The sequence below is a fragment of the Lactuca serriola genome, chromosome 5 (assembly GCF_051521515.1).
Source record: "Lactuca serriola cultivar US96UC23 chromosome 5, Lser_US96UC23_V15, whole genome shotgun sequence".
Lineage (NCBI taxonomy): Eukaryota > Viridiplantae > Streptophyta > Magnoliopsida > Asterales > Asteraceae > Lactuca > Lactuca serriola.
In genome coordinates this window covers 85,416,281-85,436,585 of record NC_136412.1, presented here as the reverse complement: position 1 = coordinate 85,436,585, position 20,305 = coordinate 85,416,281, and the positions used below count along the sequence as shown (strand labels likewise).

At 31.0% G+C, this 20,305-nt stretch overlaps 2 protein-coding genes across 2 annotated transcripts; one reads left to right on the top strand and one right to left on the bottom strand.

The window, feature by feature from the left end:
- Window positions 1–7,002: 7,002 nt before the first annotated feature.
- Window positions 7,003–9,636, bottom strand: LOC145049645 (uncharacterized). Its single transcript, XM_078998026.1, has 3 exons — window positions 9,471–9,636; window positions 8,757–9,165; window positions 7,003–7,843 (listed from the first exon to the last, which is right to left on the bottom strand). Exons 1-3 carry the CDS (start codon window positions 9,634–9,636, stop codon window positions 7,003–7,005), a joined length of 1,416 nt encoding a protein of 471 aa, XP_078854152.1.
- Window positions 9,637–14,409: 4,773 nt separating this feature from the next.
- Window positions 14,410–15,869, top strand: LOC145049644 (uncharacterized). Its single transcript, XM_078998025.1, has 7 exons — window positions 14,410–14,415; window positions 14,612–14,628; window positions 14,677–14,719; window positions 14,992–15,060; window positions 15,370–15,513; window positions 15,611–15,699; window positions 15,773–15,869. The coding sequence occupies exons 1-7, from the start codon at window positions 14,410–14,412 to the stop codon at window positions 15,849–15,851; spliced, it is 447 nt and encodes a 148-aa protein (XP_078854151.1). The 3' UTR covers window positions 15,852–15,869.
- Window positions 15,870–20,305: the final 4,436 nt, after the last annotated feature.

Sequence of the window (20,305 nt, the reverse complement as noted above, 5' to 3'; positions counted from 1 at the left end):
ACCAGACTTCCACACCTCCAAACTCATCACTGTTGGTTGAACCCTGCACAATTAAAGCATTCATAGTAGAGTTATTAATAGCAGACTTTCTTTTCTTTATCTCCTCCAATCTTCTCAGGAGGTTCGCTTCCTCATCATCTTCGCATGTCTTCTCTTCTTTCTTTCTCAGCATGCAGTCTTTGGCAAAATGATTTTTGCCTCCACAGTAATGACAGTCAAATCCTGAGTCGCCTCCAGTCTTAGTCTCCTTCTTTGACTCTTCAGATTTTGATCCCATCTTCGGTTCCTCCTTGACCCGTTCGGCGCTATAACTTCCCTGCCAATTTTGGTTTTTTGTTGGCTGGGAATTTCTTCTTGATGAATTTTCTGGGGTTTGACACCATCATTGCATATTCTTCGCCGGTTAGATCAAAATCAGCAAGATCTAATTCCTCTTCTTCTTTGATCGAACTCTTTCCTTTAGAGACAAGAGCTAGAGAACCAAGACCCGAAACAACATTTGTTTCCTTCGATAAGGCATTCTCATGGGATTTTAAAATACCCACAAGTTTTGCCAAAGAGTATGACTTGAACTGTTCATGAGCTTTGACAGTTGACACAACGACCATCCATTCAGATCTGAGACCATTCATGAAAGTGACCTTTTGTTCAATCACCTTTCTTTCAATCCCATGCTTTATCATCTTGCTCAAAAGATGATTGAAATGATCAAAAGTTTGGACAAGTTTTTCTTCAGGCTTTTGCTTAAAATCACAAAACTCTAACAACAGGAGTGTTTGAATAGAATGTTCCAGATCTTCATCTGTGGAATATAATTCCTTCAATTTATCCCAGATCTCCTTAGCTGTAGCACAGGAACTTACCAGACGAAACGTATCCAATTGCAGCGCAAACCTTATCATCCTTAGAGCTTTGATGTTGCACTGAAACTTCTCTTTTTCATCCTGAGGAATGTCTTTGACGTCATTACAAGCTGATTGTATTCCTTCTACGTTTTAACAATCTTTGACGTGCTAGAATGAGCGAATGGGCCTGAAGTGATTGCTTCCCAGATTAGATACCCATTGTATTCCGATCCAATCACGTAGTCTTCAAAGTGATGCGTCCAGACTTCATAGTCTTGCGTATACAAGATCGGTATTCTTGTTGTAGACCCTATGCTGTTGGAAATATTGATCGGATTGGTTTGAGAATCGTCCATAGACATCGTGAATACTTTTGATCAAAAAACTGTAAAAGATCATACTTGTAATTTTTCAATTAGGGTTGGATTAACAATTAATGAGATACGTCAATAAAGAGTGATGGCTCAATAAATATCAATCAATGTCGAATAAAAACCCTACGAACTTCTTCGACAGAAGAGGTGTGTATAAATTACACAGTCTCCTACTCTGATACCAATTGATGAGTTCAAAACTCTTAGATCGTTTAGATCTTTCACAAGTACGATAAAAGAATTCTAACAGTTTAAGAACAAATTAAGAACAAACACAGAACATAATCGAATATGAGCTTATGATTCAAAACTGAGTCATGCCTCAGCAGAGCTCGATGAAGAACTTCCGCCTTAGAGGCGAGCTAGGGTTTACAAAACAGTGAATACGAAAACAATGAAAAGCGCTAACTTCTAAGTCTGCATGTATGCAGCTTATATACTAAACCCTGATGCAAAATAATGCACGGCTGGACAGGCCCAATACCGGCAACTAAACTAGGCTATGGACCGAGCCCATGATGCAATCCACTAGACTCAACAGGAGTAAATGAATCGAACCTAAAAAGAAGTTTTCTTATTATTGAATTTAGTTGGTTTTTACTTGCTTTAGATGTTAGTTACTTAATTAGCGTATTAGTTAATTGTTTAAGTTTCTAGTCTTGCAAAACTAGAGAAAACCTTTTACTTTGATTACTTGTTTTAGTTAATTCTAGTCATTAGTTTAATTACCGTTCCCTGTGTTCGATACCCTGGTTATTTAACTATACCACTAATTGATAGGTCCACTACCTTTGTGTGTCTAAATTATATCTTAAAAGTAGGACTAAAACTAGTGCATTTATATACACATCAGTGTCAAATCATAATTAAGAAAACTTTTGAGTTGCATTAGTTAAAAAAAGGGGGTTTCAAATTAATGTGGTTTGAGAAAGTTAAAAAAGGGGGGTTTCAAATGCATGAGATTCAAGAAAAAATGCTAGCTTTATAAGTATGTATGATATATACCTTCTTTACCATTACCAGTTTATAAGTTACTTGTGTATCTTATTGCAGAACTGAATGCCCACAAGTACATTTGCACTTTTTTCATTTTGATACATTACTTTCCATTTACATGTCCTACTTATATTGTACAACTAAACAAGGCGCTGTTGTTTCTTCTTCTGTTTTTCATCTAGTTAAGTTTTATATGGTAAAGTATCCCTATGGGTAATAATGTCTCCTTGATAAACTGTTGCATTAGTAAGATCAAGATCTGTTTCTTTTCTAGATATAATAAACCATTTAAATGAGACTAAGGGGTCGTTAGTTAGTTGTTGACTGAATAAGGATATCATATACATCAGAGTATAAAGATCGGTTTAGTTTGATGTTAATGTTGATTTATTGATTTACAAATATGTTACTATGATCGATTATATGAATTGTGACTTTTTGTAGTTGTAAATTAAAATAATCCTTAGCTGTTGCACTGTTCATTGCTTACCTCTTCGGTACGAACAAACAAACTCTATTGCGAAATTATTGCAAACAATTTTTCTCAATGTTTAGATTTCTAGGTACTAGACATTTCTCTAACTTTTAATTCCTAGAATTCATTAGTTTTGTGGATTTCATCAACAATGCGGCAATGCCTTAATTTAATTTTCTAAAATTTTCATTGAAATAAGTCATCTTATGACAATTGACATATTATGCATATGATATATTTGTTAATTATGTAACTGAAAATGATGTTGATGTGTTTAATTGTTATAACTTTTAGTTTTCTTTCTGTCTTTCTTATGACAATTGACATATTGTGCATATGATATAATTGATAATTTTTGAGTTTTTATGAACAGGTAACTAAAAATGATGTTGTTGAATGTGCAATTAAATACCACATATAGGATCTTACTACCAGAGTTATGTGTTTGAGTGCTTTGTTGAAACCGTCATCTCGTTTACCTGTGAGCACAGTAAGTTACTTATTTGATCATCCTTAAAAGCACTAAAATTTAGTTTATATGTAAATCACACGTGAATCACATAGGAATTACATGTGATTCACATGTAAATTACATGTAATTCACATATGAATCACATGTGATTCACATGTAAATAACATGTAATTCCATTATGAATTACATGTAAATCACATGAAATTCACATATGAATCACATGTGATTCAAATGTAAATAACAAGTGAAACACATATGAATTACATGTGATTCACATGTAATTCACATATGAATTACATGTGATTCACATGTTAATCACAAGTTAAATACATGAATTGCATGTGATTCACATATAAATAACATGTAATTCACATATGATTTACATGTAAATCATGAGTAAAACACATATGAATTACATGTGAATCATATGTAAATAACATGTAATTCACATATGAATTAAATGGGATTCACATGTAAATCACATGTAATTCACATATGAATCACATATAAATCACGAGTGAAAAACATATGAATACATGTTATTCACATATGAATTACATGTGATTCACATGTAAACCACATGTAATTCACATAGGAATCACATGTAAATTACATATGTATTACATTTGATTCACATGTAAATTACAAGTGAATCACATATGAATTACATATAACTCACATGTAAATCACAAGTGAATCACATATGAATTATGTCTATATGCTCACATGCATTTTGTGTGATTGTTCTTCGTTAATTACTTTTTAAAATTTTCTTATGAATTTCACATTTGAATCTTAAAAGATATAATCACATGTGAATATCATATTATATAATCACATGTGAATCTTACATGCTATAATCTCATGTGAATCTACCTGATATATACATGTGCATTTTTGTGAGTGTTTTTGCATTAGTCATTTTTTAGTGATATATATATATATATATATATATATATATATATATATATATATATATATATATATATATATATATATATATATATATATATCATTTTACTTGTTGGTGAAACAAAAAAAAAACTAATCATAATGGAGAGTGTTTACCCGGTCAAAAGAAAGGAGTGTGAGAGGAGGTTGAGCAAGAAATTCTTTGAGGCTTGTTTGTTTTTGTCTCGTTTATATAAGGAGTGATAACCCCAAGAAGCCTAGCTTTCTTAGCCTCCCAGATCTTATCAAAATTTGGCGATTAGTATAATACAAACCTTTGACTATTATTAGATATAGTCATATTAATTAATTTACAGTATTTCTTGATGAATAAATAATAACAAATAACAAATTAATTAAATCTAGTTAGTTATTTTTATATTCTGTTGAACCAAAGTATGTATCCTAAACAGACTCATATAATTAATTATTATTCCACCCATGTGTGGTGGGCATATACGTTCAACAATAATTGCATTAGTATAATGAATATTAAGGCGGTTCTTAAAATTAACTATGAAATGGCGGGTAAAGGAACCAATGAAGACACTTAAATTCCTATTAAACATAGATCTAGGTGTTGATGTTCATATTACAAGAAATCCAAGTAATACAGGCGACCGTATTATCGGCGACATAGAAAACATGTCGTTGCTAATGCCAATGTCGCCGGTATTACTACAAAACCACGATGCTTTTCCAAACTGCACCCCATCCGTCGATCGCACATCAAATCCAAAGGTCAATTGGTGTTCATCTTTTATAAGTTGCATGTTTCCTTAAATGGTAATTAGAAGTTTATTATCTATTTTGGTTTATATTTATTGGTATTTTTGTATGTTGACAATAATTAGGATGTTATTAGTATGTTCATATTTATTTTGTAGGTGGAGGATCCCGTTGATGATATTATAAAAAAGCCGACATATGGTAAGAAAATTTTTAAGTGGTTTTAATCGATGTCAAAAGAAATGATGTGGCTGAGATGACGGAGATGAAGAGGATTTCATGGGTGATGATGAAGGAGAATGATGGGTGCGAAGACGGCAATGATGATTATTTAGTTTATTTTTAGTATGTTGAACGTTTGTTGATGACTAACTATATTATTGTTGGATTTTTATTAATTAAGTATGTAATGGATTTTTATTAATTAGCAGTTTAGGTTGACAATGTGGATTATGTATTATGTATTTTATACAATTCTATTACTACAATCTATAGATTTTTAATAGATATTTTAGCAGAATTATTTAAAAATAAATAAATGGTATTCCCGGCGACAATACCTATTATCGGGACATATAGCGCCGTATATTGTTCCAATGATCATTAACACTGGCACTACCATTACCGGAAACGCTATTACCGATGATAAAAAGTCCTTTAGCGACGGAATATTTGCGACGACGTAATAATGGCGACATGTCTCTGTTAGTACCTATATTTTTTGTAGCTAATCATACAAACGATTTCGCACAAAAGGACTCTCAAAAACCGAATATGAAACTTTAGAATCGATTAATTCCTCTTTATGAGATAGAAACGGTGTATATATATATATATATATATATATATATATATATATATATATATATATATATATATATATATATATATATATATATATATTCTATTGAGGAAATTTGGTGAAGATATGCTTGGACATGTCAGCATGCCCATATTTCTTACACCGATCAACGTTGAACCGGCGTTAGTTCAAAGCAATCAGTGGCGGACGCAGACTGTTTTAGTAGGGGTGTCTCCCGTACTTCAAGCGGGTGCACGTAATAGAAAAAACCAAAAAAAAAAAAAATTATACTGCGTGCCGGAAATTGAGCAGTGGCCCGGGACCCCAAATGCCCTACATAGGTCCGCCACTGAAAGCAATGTTTTAAAAACCGGTTTTTTAGTTGAACCGGTATGGTGACTGGTTCCCGGTTCAACCGGTTCGACCGCCGAATGAACCGGTTTCTATATTTTTCATTTTTTTCTATTTCCTACACACACACACACACACACACACACACACACACACACACACACACACATATATATATATATATATATATATATATATATATATATTATGAATTTGATGTTTACAAATTCAAACATTAAAAATACATATAAAAATAAGTTGTAAATGAATTCAAATACATTAAAATAACACATAACCTTAAGTTTTAATGTTTTACATCAATCCATATACATCAAAAAGAAATAAAATATAATATCGAAACCAAATATAATATTAGATGAATACAACCATATCAAAAAACTTTATAACATTTACCATATGTTTTTATTTAGAGAAAACTAAATAGATTTAGAAAAAAAAAATCATCAAAGTTTAGCATGTAAATGGTTTTTTTTTCATGTGTATTTATTCAGTTTAACCGTTTCAACCAGTTTATTTTGACTGGTTCAACCGGTTTTTTCTAAAAACCGGCCGGTTCAATCCAGTTCAAAAATTAATATAAAATCGGTAATAGTTGAACCGCTCTTTCTTCCGATTCCCGGTCCAACCGATTCGACCGACCGGTTCAAACCGGTTTTTAAAACATTGGTTCAAAGAAGCATTCCTAATCCATAAACTATGGGAAACTTAAATAACTTTTGAATAAGTTCATTCTAACTATAAATAGATTTTATAATTAAGCAATATTCATATACTATATCCTATCTAATGCCATCGTCAAATCTTACATGAGAATAGCCAGTCTATCATTTTATTAGAAAGCAAAGATGAAAAGACATCGATTGAAAGAAGTCCTACATAGTCTTTTTCACAACAACATTTCGTAAATAAATTAAAAAAAAAAAAAAAAAAAAAAAAAAAAAACTTTATTATAAAGTCGTTTAAAGCACTTTCCCAAAACTTCCCTATTACAGAAAGCTTCGTACTGCAAAAGTGCTTTTAGGTCCATCGCTGCTTATGTTGCCTACTGTCTCCCCTCCAACACCAAGAAAGTCTCTGGTCGTTTTCCCACCACTCACTTGCTCCAAACCCATCTTAAAACTAGAGTTTTGAGGTGGCTGCTGTTCTTCTACAGAGTTCAAATTTTTCCACTCCTCATCATAACCACCACTTCCGCTCTCAACACCACCTTGATAGCCACCACTACTGCTAAAAGACTTCAAGAGCTCATTCATGTTGCTGTGATTCCCATTGCTACCTTCGGGGAAAGTTGTATACCCTCGGGGAAAGTTGCTAAAACTGTTGGTCCTAGAGGTTGAACCAAGTGTTGCAGCCTTCTGAAGCATTCCAGTCGCTGAAAGCTGTTGAGGCATGGTTTCTTTATGTGATGAAAAATAAAGTGAAGTAGAGTGATGTGACACAAAGCTACCACTTGAGAACAAACTTAATCCCTCACCACTTCCAGAATTTATAGGGCTTCCCATGATACTGAGATTGTAGAGTTGCATGTTGTTATGTAGTGTGGTTGTGTTGTTCACAAGATTAGTTGTTGTGTTGTTCAGAGAATTTATAGGGTTCTTTTGATTTGATGATGACCCAAACAAAGGTGGAGTGGGAACTTGTGGGCCCATGGAGGTTTTGATCAGGTTCTGAGTAGAGGGAACTTGTGGGGCCAATTGAGGCGAATTTGTATTCACCTGGTTATGGTTGCGGGAGCTTTTGAATGAGCACACTCCCTTTGGAGTTATGGTTGTTATCCCTTCAGCCAATGCCTCACAATATGCCCTATGATTGATGAAGCTGTCACGCCTGCAAAATAAATGGAAATTATTAGGATTGATTAGATGAGTTCAATATGTCGGAATTTGATAATATTCAAACTTTTATATTTTACAAAGATGATATTATTATTATTATTATTATTATTATTATTATTATTATTATTATTATTATTTTTCAGTCTAGGCATATTGCAGAATCTGCCTGTCGATTTTGTGAGTCTTTTGATTTATTGAAAGGAAAGAAATTAAACACATAATAAGTTAATAAGTTATTAGTTACAAGATAGATGAACTAATTAATTACAAATTAAATGAAAACAAAAAGTTTAATAGGAAAATGTAAACAAAAATGTTATCCCATTTCTTGTTTTGTATTTTGATCTCGAATTTTTGTTTACCAAAACTATTCTCAATATATGCAATTTTTCTAACTTTTGTTTCTTTTTGTTAAGCATATTTTATATTTTAAGTTATATTTATGTGCATTGCTACAAATTATTCCGAAAAATGTTCATAAATATATACCAATTTAAAGTCAAACATTGTTTGTTGGAAATCTATAAATATTAAAGTGTGACAACTAATATATAATAATGGTAGTTCTTCAACAATCAATACCAGAGATATCCAACGACTAGACCCAAATCGAGCTAAAAAAACAATGATAAAAAACTGAAAAAATCTTGCATCAAAGATAAAATTAAATTGGTTTATCTGATTTGAAAGAACCGACTCATTAATTAATATAGGATCTATAGTGGTTTAACTGCATCAAATACTGAAATATACAAGTTACGATTAATTAAGTGCAACTGTGGAGCCTATTTTGATTAAATAAAAGCAAAACTAATCCATTTGTTTGAAGATAAAACGGGAACAATATTTTTTTCTAATCTTTTTTGAAACACAAAAGGAATTATATTAAGTAATTAAAGTTATACCTTGCGAAGACAGTACCACAATGGCATGGATACTCTTTGGTGCCACAAGTCTTTGAATGCGCTTTCAAATCAGAATTGACTGCATACATTTTTTCACACTTTTGGCACTTGTATTTCTTTTCACCATGCTTTCGTGAATAGTGTTTCTTGATGCCAGTGAGGTCTCCAAGAGCATGCGAAGGCTCATGGTTGACACAAGTAGGCTCAGGACACACATACACCTTTCTTTTCGCATCATCCGTTGCACTCTTCTGCTTAAGTTTCCATGGCAAATTGTGTCCCCTTTTGTGAAGTTGCAAGTTTTGGTCTCTTGGGAACCCTTTGTAGCATACCTCACAAACAAACCTGTTTTTTGCCATTAGGGTGGCAGGAGATAGTGCTATAACCTCAACATCCGAATCTATCACCACTGCACAAAAAGTTAAAATTTAGATATTAATCATTTGTTTTATAATCTAAAGTGTATCATAAAGTAAAATTGGTCATAGAAAAAGACAGATCTGTTTTTTGTTTGTTTTCTTTTACTAAAAAGGTTTCCTCCAAATCAAGGGTTTTTTTTTTTTTCCGTTTTCAAGAAAGATACGGGAAAGGAGAGAAAACAGTTGAAAATGCTTTTTTTTGTACATGTTTTTCCTTTTCATTTAAACAAACAAATGAATTCTTTTTGAAGGATATATGTATATCATATATGACGAAAATTTTTGAAGAACTTGCATGGGAATTTTGGTGTGTTTCTTCGCTTCTTGTGGGGAACAGTTTGAGGTTGAGTTTGTGACACCCCATGATTATCTTGTTGAATGTTGTTGGCTTCGTTCAAATGATCTTCTTCATTCTTGTCCCCCAACAGCAGCATTGATGAAAAAGATGAGCCTGAAGCCATCTCTTCACAAGCGTTCTTCTATGCTAGCAACTGATAAGCAATGAAACTATTGACTAAAGCTACAAACTAGCAAAAAAGTCACTAATTTAGTTATAATTTAGAAGGAGATGTTGAAGAAGAAGTTGAAACAAAAAGTTAACTAATCTGAACTACTCTTATATACAAACACATACACAGTGGAGCCTCAGTTTTCGTTGCTATGATTTTCTCCAGTTCTTATCGTTTTCGAGATGCTATGCTTTTTATTTCGAGATGAAAGCTCCAATTTAAACTTATAGAACTTCTTGGTTAGGTGCATAAATATGTTTCAAAATTTACTTATGTGGCTACATGTACACATGGCAGTGGACCCAACCAGTGGCCGTATAAAAACAAAATATGTTGCGTAAGCAAAATAAGAGGAGAACCACCGTCCCCTCTTTCTCTTTCACTCTCTTACACTTACGTCATGTGTGTCCAGGTGTAATATGCGGTGATGGAACATGTTTTATACTATCTTCATCCGAAAATAAGTACTTTTTGACTTTGAATATTACAATATATATAGAATGAATTTAACTATTCAAGGTTAATTTTTTTTCTTTATAAAAAAACAAATTACATATACTTAATATAATTATGTAGTTAGTAATATAATTATCCTACACAAGAAATAATTAACTATATGTAGTTTTGAAGTTTTATTCATCTCTGTTTTTAAAATGTTGATAATTCGATAAATCTTTTATGTAAATGTTATTTGATAACAAGAAAAAAAATAATGGTGTATAAAGGGAAAATCACTTATAAGGGTAATTATTTTTCTTGTATTCTTCACATTTATGTATCTTCTGTATTTTTGTGTGTGTATATATATATATATATATATATATATATATATATATATATATATATATATATATATATATTGACCATTTAACTTGTTATATATGATCACATATTGTCATTGTCATCGGGTATAACATATGGTAATATGTGAAAAAATTAACAATTTAAATGGTTAAATGTATACAAAAAAAGAAAGTTGAATAATGTGAACAAAACGAAAAGTTAATTACTCAGATAAGTTATTTTTCCCATTTTTAATAACAATTTTATTTTTCATAATTGTTTTTATTATTTTTTTTCAAAAATTATTTTTAAAACATCAATTATTTCCTAAATATTAATTAAATATTGATTAATTTTAAATTTTACTTTTTAATTAATAAATATGTTTTTGTTTTGTGAAATATTTTCTATAGCCTCTTATATTTTTTTATGTTCTTTTTAAGCATATAAAATATTTTTAATGTAAATAGTATTTAGCAATAAAATTAAATAAATAAATATGTAATAATAAGTATGGAGGGTCTTTTAAAAAATAAAAACAAAATATTACTTACCAAATAGAAAAACAAAAAAAATCTATATAATGTAACTGATTTACAGTTATTCCAACTTTTTAATACTTTTTAATTAGAAGTTTATAAACTTTTAATTATTTTAATACAACATTTTAAACTGGTATTTACGAAGCTTTTTAAATTGTTATAAAAAAATATTAAATTGTGATACAAAATCTGTGAAACACATTAAAAATGTTATAAAAAAAAGTTTAGCAATAAATGTACGGAAATTATAAAAAAATTGTATGAAAATGTAAAAAAAAAAAAAACAAAAAAAAACAAGTTAAAAACTTGTAAGAAAAATTTAAAACATTTATAAAATATTTGGTTTAAAAGCACTTGTATAAAAATTATAAGAAAGTATAAAAAAAAAAGTTAAAAAAAATTATAAGCAAATTTTAAAACATTGTATTAGAAAAGCTATAAGAAAAGGATATCAAAAAATGTTATAAGAAATTATAAAAAAATTTAAGAAATTTGTACAAAAAAAATTACTCATATTTAGACAACTTTCTTTTTTGTTACACATTTAACCATTTAACTTGTTAAATGTATTCACATATTACCCTTGTCACCTACTATAACAGGTGACAATGATAATATGGGAACACATTTAACAAATTAAATTGTCAAATGTGTACAAAAAAAATAAATTTACCTAAATGTGAACAAGATGAAAATGTAATTATTCTCGCAAGTCATTTTTCCGTGCGTAAAATAAGTGATTTTGGCTGATGACTTGACCTTCCTTTTGTTGAGGTTTTATTTTCTTTATTTTCGTAATTACATTGATTAAAACTGTTTTTTATAAAACCGTAGAAAAATAGTAAACATGTTAAAGAACATGTTTGGCAACAATATAATACTTTTAGACTCTGTAAACTTCAAAATATCATATTTGTCCAGCTTAATTTTTCAATAACATATTTACCATTCATAAACCTTCAAAATATCATATTTGCCCAAAAAAAAATTATAATGTTTTTAATATTTTATAATCATTTTTATACCTTAGAATTATTATAATAATTAAGAAATTTAACCATATTACCCTTATGTCTATGATAATAGAATGTAAACTTCTAAATTGTTGGAATGTCGGCCTCTTGACAGACAAAAAGATTTATCTTCAACCCTTTCTATGAAATGTATATTTTGATTGTTTAGTTTTTGTTGTTCTTGATTATTATTATGTTGTAGATGAATGATATTTTAGATATTATCATTGCTATTTTGATGTATAAAAAGTGCATATACGATATTTTGATATTTAAGAAGGGCATATATATGATATTTTAATATTTAAAAATGACATATACGATATTTTGAAATTTATCAAAAGGTAAATATGATATTTAGAAATTTTATAAAGGGTAAATATGATATTTAGAAATTAAGTTTGACAAATATGATATTTTGATGTTTAAGAAGGGCATATATGAAATTCTCCATATATATATATATATATATATATATATATATATATATATATATATATATATATATATATATATATATATATATATGACTAAGTTATTCTATTCAAAGTAATTATTGTGTTATTGTATGAATAACTGTAGGCCAATCAATTTTACTTATTTAAAGAAAGTGATTAATATATATTATTAAATTAAATGTAATTGAAAAATATCATCTAATTTAATTACAAGGGTATTTTAGTCAATTAATATAGATTTAATAAAGGAAAATTGTATATTTTAAGGGGTCATAGATTCTATTAATTTTAAAAATCCAATTTTACGAATTATAACTATTTTAATTCAGACATTCTGACAAAATATGTTTATTTATTTAATTTTTTACTCAAAAATAAAAATATTCTTGAACAAGAAATAATAAAAATATTCTTCAACCTATTTTTTGATCATGACTTTAAGAAATTCATGTAGAATAACAAATTCTTGAACAATCAATTGAAAAATAAAAACAAAAAATACATTATTTCTTATAGAATACGGGTAACAATTGTTAAGAATTACAACGACTAATACATTCTAAAAGAATAATGTGGTCTGTTTCAATTTTGTGGTCCGTTCTTCAAGCATCAACTTTTGTGATTCCAACAGAATTGGACTTCGTGATTCCATTCCAACAGAATTGGAATACGTGATTCCATTCCAATAGAATTGGAATCTCACCAATATCATCCATTGAATCATCTACATAAACATACTTGATACCTTTTTCAGAATTCAACATTGTCAAGATCTTGTACTGTCCACATAAATGAAGTGTTAAATCATTAAAAAAACAAAAAAAACAAAAAAAAAACAAAAAATATAAATTGAAATATGAATCAGACAATTTAAATCAGTCCCTTTGTTGCATTAATCAGACCATTTGAAAGAAACACAGATGATCTCCATATCACTCAAAACCCCCAAATTCCACTTGAACTGCAATTATAAAGTTGAGTTATCGATTCCTGTAACAAACAAAAACGGAAGGAAAAAACCCTAAGTGAAAATTAACTCGAATAGAGATTCATGTTACTTCATTATATCAAAAATCTAATCTAACCAAACATCGATTCACTCAAACTTTCTCATCATGAACATATGGTCACAGTTTCCTAGGGTTTTGAAATCGTTGCATAATTAAATTAATCTTCGAATTTGCCATTATTTAATATTACAACAATCAATTAGTCATTATCAGGACCGAATTTCCTCAACAAATAAACTATAGTCACTACTAGAAAAACAGCCTTTTACGACGCGCGAACCACGACACTCGTTGATTTATGTTACGTAAAAGAGAGTGACATTAAAAAAGTGTCATCACTTAATAAAATTTAAGGATTTAGGTCACGCATTATTGTGTGCCCTTGAATTAGTGTCGTAAGAAAAAAAATTAAAAACACGGAGGGCACTTTATCTTAAATGTGCGTCCTCTGTAAGTGTCGCTTTATAATTTTAATGAACGCACTTTTTTTAGTAGATAGGGGAAAATGAAATCCCCAAAATTTTGAAAACCCTCATTGTTCTTTTCTCCCCTCTCCCTCCTCTCTTGTCTCTGATCCGCTTCTCCGCTACTTGTTAATCTTCTCATCTGATCTCTGCTCGATCTCCTTCTTATCAGTATCATCAAACATCTCGTTCTCCGCCCCCTCCCTATCTATAACAAACCTCTCTCTCTCTCTCTTCTCTCTTCTCTCTCTCTCTCTCTCTCTCTCTCTCTCTCTCTCTCTCTCTCTCTCTCTCTCTTTTTCTCCCATTACCCACCACAAATGGTTTTTCGAACACAAGTCAGGGAAAACTTAGGTCGATTCTCCATGTTTTAGCAACAAATTTGTAGACATCCATAAACATATTGTGATTTCAAATTCATCTTATGAAATCAAAATTCCGTCAATTTCGATTTGATGCAGGTAATACACGACCAACTACAAGTCTCTTCTCTCTCTCTCTCTCTACCCCTTACTGTTCGACAACCACCTGGTCACCCACCACCCTTCATCTTCTCTTTGGTTCACCACCGCCACCAATAAAGCCCCATTATACCACCAGCACAACATACCACAAGATTAAAGAATAAAACATTGGGTTTGTGTTTTTGAATCCCAGGTACAACATTTGATGAGGTTATTTTTTCTTAGTCTACTAATTTAGTATTTTTTTTGGTTTTTTAGGGCTTCTCATGGTGTGATGATGATGCAAAGAAGGGTGACACTGGTCCGCTGAGTCACCCCTCCGACTTCTTACACTTGGGTAAGATAATTATATATTTAAGGTATTTTTGTTTTTTTGTTTCAAATTGCTTCTCAACGCTTACGACCCTCAGCCCATCCCTTCTCTTCTGTCTTTTGAAATCATATCTATTTTAGAACTCAATTGTATATTTTTTTAGGTCTTTAATCTTGATCCTTTTGGGTAAGATAATTATATTTTTCTGTTTCTTAACTGGATAAGTTTTCTAGAATTTGAAAAATATTGATCTTCCTCAGGTTGATGCCGAACTAAACAAAGAACTAGAACAATGGAACTACATTACTTATGTCATCACTCTCGTCCAGGTCTTTATTTTCGCATCCTTTTCTTTTCTTTTTTTTGTTGTTCTTCTTAATTTTGGGATTAATCTAAACTTGGAGTATCTCATGTTATTGGAATCAGGCCTTCTTTCGTTAGAATTTTTGCAATCGATAAGTTGGGTTTGTTCAAGCAAGAATTAAGAATAACTGGTCGATTTCGTTTTTGGGATGTCCACCATGTGTTTGATGTTTTGTCTTAGTGGGCCTGCTTCTCGATTTAAACTGTCTTCATATAAAAAGTAATAGTTTAAACATAAATGAGCATAAAATATGTCTCTTTTTCAATGTGATTAGCCCTTTCATCTGTCGATATGTCTGGAGTTTTTGTTTTACGATGAACTTGATATGATCTTACAGGAGAAAGGAGCTGATGAGATTTTTCTCAAGGCAATGGACAGAGATATTAACAAAACTGTTATGATAGCTGAATTAATTAAGGTAAAATTAGTTAGTGATTCATATAACAATTTTGATTCTTTCCATACCTATATATCGTCTTTATTTTTTTTTTGATTAAAAAAACTTGTTGTTTCAGAGAAGGATTGCTGGTCTTCATCAAATTACATCTATTGGTTCTGCCGATATAACAGATATGTGGGAACCACTAGAAGAAGGCCTTCTCCTGTAAGAACATTTTTTTTTATTTTTTCTTGATGTTATAATGACGTGGAAATAACTTTTTTTTTCTTGAATTTAGTCTTGAAACTACCCGCCACGTGTCAGTGATTACGATTACCTTGTCAAGAAAAGAGCTTGACACATTATCCATCGAGTAAACTTCCCTAAACTTTCTTCTCATAATTTCACCATCCAATATTTTATTTCATTAATAGTGATGAAAAATAATGCCATAATCAGTTAATAGGATTTTTTTTCCCATATGGATAGAGTGGCTGAATGGGTAAATAATGTTTTTGCCAAATAACATAAAAGTTGTTTTTTTATAAGTGAATAAACGAGGTTAAATGACTATTTTATCCTTACACTCCAACAAACATTTTTATTTTATTTTTCTTAAAAATTTACACATTTTCTGTTCCCACATATTTTATAGAATTGTACTTTTTTGTAGGAAATTATAACAATGGGGGGATTGAGTACAATGGAGATGGTGGGTGGGAAGATGGGAAAGGATATGGTGGTGGATGGGATGACGGGCGTGGTTTTGGTGGAAGAGGGCGGGGACGAGGAAGAGGTCGTGGTGGTGGTTATCGTGGTGGTGCCAAGAGAATAAATTCACTTCAGGGTTTTTTGAAGGCAGTGAGAGTAATTCTGTTGTTGATGCTTATGAATTGAAGGTAAAAATATCAGCATTTCCATATTAACAAGAAGCATCTGAATTATTATTATTAACTTTGTTTGTGCAACTTACAGCTCAGGCTTGAGCATATTCTTGAGAGGATATCATTAATATCTGATGCTGGAAACACAGAAAAAACTTCACTGATCACAAATACCCTATTCATTGGAGGGGCACTAGCTGCAAGATTTGTTTAAACACTGCAACATTTAGGGATTACACATATATATTGTGTTTGTGTTCTAATGAAATTGGGCAGGCTGAATCTCAACAGGCAGATTTGTTTGAGTATCAAAACTTTTATGTAAGTGATTAATTAATCTTCCCTTTTTCATTTAATAAAAAACGGGTTGTGATGATGAACATGAACATATAGGTGATGAAGAAGAAGCATACATCAGTCAGATCTTTGAAGAAGCTCATCAATTTATTGAAGTTGTTGAACAAAAAGGTGAGCTCTATTTTATTTTATTTTATTTTTTGTTGTTTTTATTTAATATGTTAAGAGTTAATATATTATTAAACAAATCTTTTTTGAAGGGTAAGAAGGTCATTTATGTTTCCATTTGTATTCCTTTCTTCTTACTCTTCCCTTGCAAGCATGTCTTAGTCGTTGGTTACCCATTTAGACATTATATATGACAATGCTTATTATTGGTTAGGTGTCTGAGCTGGAATCTCAAATCGAGGTTGGATAATGATGAATTGAGCCCAGAACAAGTCAATTATGTTAAGGACTTCATTGATGACTATGTGGAACGAAATCAGGTCATCATATACTTTTTTCCTTTTCACATTTTCTCAATAGTTTCTTTGAGGTTCTCTCCACTATACCACCTTGTCAAATTCAGGATAAAAGAATCTTGTGGTTTTCACTTTTCACAAACCATCTAAAAGTAAAACCACCACAAACCATTTCATCTGCAGGAGGATTTTGATGAGTTTGAGGATGTTGATATGTTATACAACACCTTATCACTAGACAAAGTAGAAGCTCTAGAAGATCTTGTTATCATGCAACTCTTGGTCATGTGTTTGTATATCACTGGTCATGTGTATGGGTGAAGGTCTGGATGTTGGTCTGAATGGTGCATGCACCAAAGCCCGCAAATGGATCTTGGATCATGGCAGTGTCACTACCATCCCATCATGGGGCAAAACATGGTTTTCTGTAATACATCAACTTTTTCTTTTTTTCTTTCTCCTTTGTGTGAGTGTATTATATAGAATATATGCTTTAGTTTATATTTGAAAAAAACTTAGAAAAGTTTATTTGTTTTTAGATACTTGGTGTGTGCGAATGGGAAGGAACCAACCCAATGCCCCCGGAGTTCTGGCACCTTCCATCTTTACTTCCTATGTATCCAGGTTAATCTACTCATTATCATGTATCAAAGTGTGTATTCCAATATCAGCTATGATGATTTGTGTATTTACAAAATTTTGAAATATCTCTCATTTATTAAATTCAGCAAAAATGTGGTGTTATGGTCCACATGGCCTCGTTAAGGTAACAACATATCTGTTGTTCAAACTTCAAAACCCTACTTTCTGAATTTATATTCCATTCATCATCTAGAAACTAGTTCCAATTAGAAACCATGTCAACTTAGTCAAGTTATCTGCTCATAGATAATAGCCTTCTGGACGTATATGTCATCATATTACATCCTCCAAATACTACTTAACATATGTCTATTTAAATCTCATATATTAGTTTTTTTGCAGCTCTCAATCTGATCTGGAAGCTAATTTGTTTAAGGTGTATATATATATATATATATATATATATATATATATATCCCTGTTATCTCCATTTTAGCCATGTCTGAGTTTTTACAGTATGCCACTTTCAAATCAAAGGCATAACCATAATTATGACTTTTATGGCAATTCATTCGTTCTCATGTAGATACACATATTCTTATCTTAATACAAGCTACCATATAATTTAGTAATATACCACTTTGACTTTTCTTTTTGGGTTTTGCAGGACTTATTGTAGGTTTGAAAAACTAGATTCGTGTAACTTTTGCTGCAGACCCATCTTCTCTTGAAGAAGCTCTTGATAGAGTGAAGTCTTTTGGCCAAAAGCATTCTCATCAGCAAAAGGCTATTTTTCTAGTAGTGCCTTTTGTCTTACAATTGTTATATTTAATGTTCAGGATGATTTTGATAACATAACTCGTTTTCTAATACTAGCAAGAGAACCTATAATCCTAGGAATTGACAAGCCCTAGAAGGTAACAAAAAAGATAATTTATTTTATTGTATTTTAAATCAAATTATCAAATCATATATAAACTACCCAAACAATATTCAAATTTTATTTTATCGCCTCACTTTTGCAGACGAGCATTGTGTTTACATTAGAAGAAGGCCCTAGGGTCTTGTTCAATGCTTTAGCTGTGTTTGCTCTAAGGAAGATCAACTTATCAAAAGTAAGTTATTTTTTTCACCCTTTTATTTAATATTTTTGTGATTGAATGAAAGTCTTAATGAAAGTAATTGACAACCCTTTTTCTGTAAATGATGTTGTGATTGTGGGAGAGGTGTTGTGTTTTTCTCTGTTGCTAGGTAACCTTCTCAACAACAACATTCTACTTAAGCAGGTGAGTAATCAAGATTAAGGGAGACTTATAATCATGTTTGGCATTCCTTTCCAGTAAGAAACAGAGTTGTATGATTATTTGTTAGTTTTATAGGAATGTATAACCCATGTTAGCAATGTATTGTTTTTGTTTAACATTTGAATGATTCTTTGTATGACATTATAATTTGTGCAATTTATTTTATTTTTTGAGTATGAAATTTTATTTTATATTATGCAATGGATTGTATTTTTTGTATATGGTATTTTATTTCTATTATGAGAAATTAAATGAAAATTTAATTTAAAAATTAATAAATATATAAATTTATTTTTTTTAAACATCTAAATTTACGATACGCAAAAATGTGTGTCATCTTCATTTATGACATGGCCTTTCTTGACAGGGGCTTTCTTGATACGCATTGTGTGTCATTAACACGCACGTCGTAAGGTTACGACACGCAAATGCGTGTCGTCTTCCTTTATGACAGGGCCTTCCTTGATACGCATTGCGTGTCGTAAACGCGCGTCGTAAATGAGCGTCATAAATACGCGTTGTCTCTCTTTATGACATGGCCTTCCTTGACGCGCATTTGCACGTCGTCTGAGCCTTTTACGACGCGCAATGAGCGTCGTAAAAGGTTGTTTTTCTAGTAGTGAGTGCAATGAAACACAGGCATGTTAATAGATAGATTACATCAACAACAACAATTAAGAGGAAGAAAAGTAAATCGAGATTTAAAATTACGATTGATATTAAGTTAATAAAAGGATACAGATAAGATAGAGATACCGGAAGTACTAAAGCACCAAAGGATGAAGAAGCACAACATAACGACAAGAGGAATGAGATGAATTCGTTTGTATTTAACTATTGATCTCATGCTCCATCTCTGACTCTCTCTCCGACCAATGGTTGAAGCAGGATTGTAGATGGGAAGCTCGCTGGTGATCTTCGTTGCAGACATCGACCTCTTCTAACATGATCGCCCCTGGATCGGTGTTGTTCCGATGCTTCTTCCCTCTGCACCTCGTCATGATTTCCCAACTATCACAAAAGCTCCGTCAACATGCCCTGTTCCTTCATTTCTGTCTAGGGATTTAAAGCTATAAATGTAAACGATTTTGCCTAAAATAAAGGGTTTATGATTTGAATAATTAATTACCAAAATTTATTAAAAACTAATATTACAATTTTATCCCTATCCAGGTTTTTAAAATGATTGGTCCACATTTATGTATACAATAACACAATAATTACTTTAAACACCTAAACCTAACTCTCTCTCTCTCTCTCTCTCTCTCTCTCTCTCTCTATATATATATATATATATATA

Coding starts and splice junctions, on each gene's coding strand:
- LOC145049645 (XM_078998026.1), bottom strand. CDS start 9,636: ATGGCTTCAGGCTCATCTTTTTCATCAATGCTGCTGTTGGGGGACAAG. Junction 9,166..9,470: donor AAACACACCAAAATTCCCAT/GCAAGTTCTTCA, acceptor CTTTTTGTGCAG/TGGTGATAGATTCGGATGTT. Junction 7,844..8,756: donor TGTGGTACTGTCTTCGCAAG/GTATAACTTTAA, acceptor TTTATTTTGCAG/GCGTGACAGCTTCATCAATC.
- LOC145049644 (XM_078998025.1), top strand. Junction 14,720..14,991: donor TGCAAAGAAGGGTGACACTG/GTCCGCTGAGTC, acceptor GATCTTCCTCAG/GTTGATGCCGAACTAAACAA. Junction 15,061..15,369: donor ATGTCATCACTCTCGTCCAG/GTCTTTATTTTC, acceptor CAATGTGATTAG/CCCTTTCATCTGTCGATATG.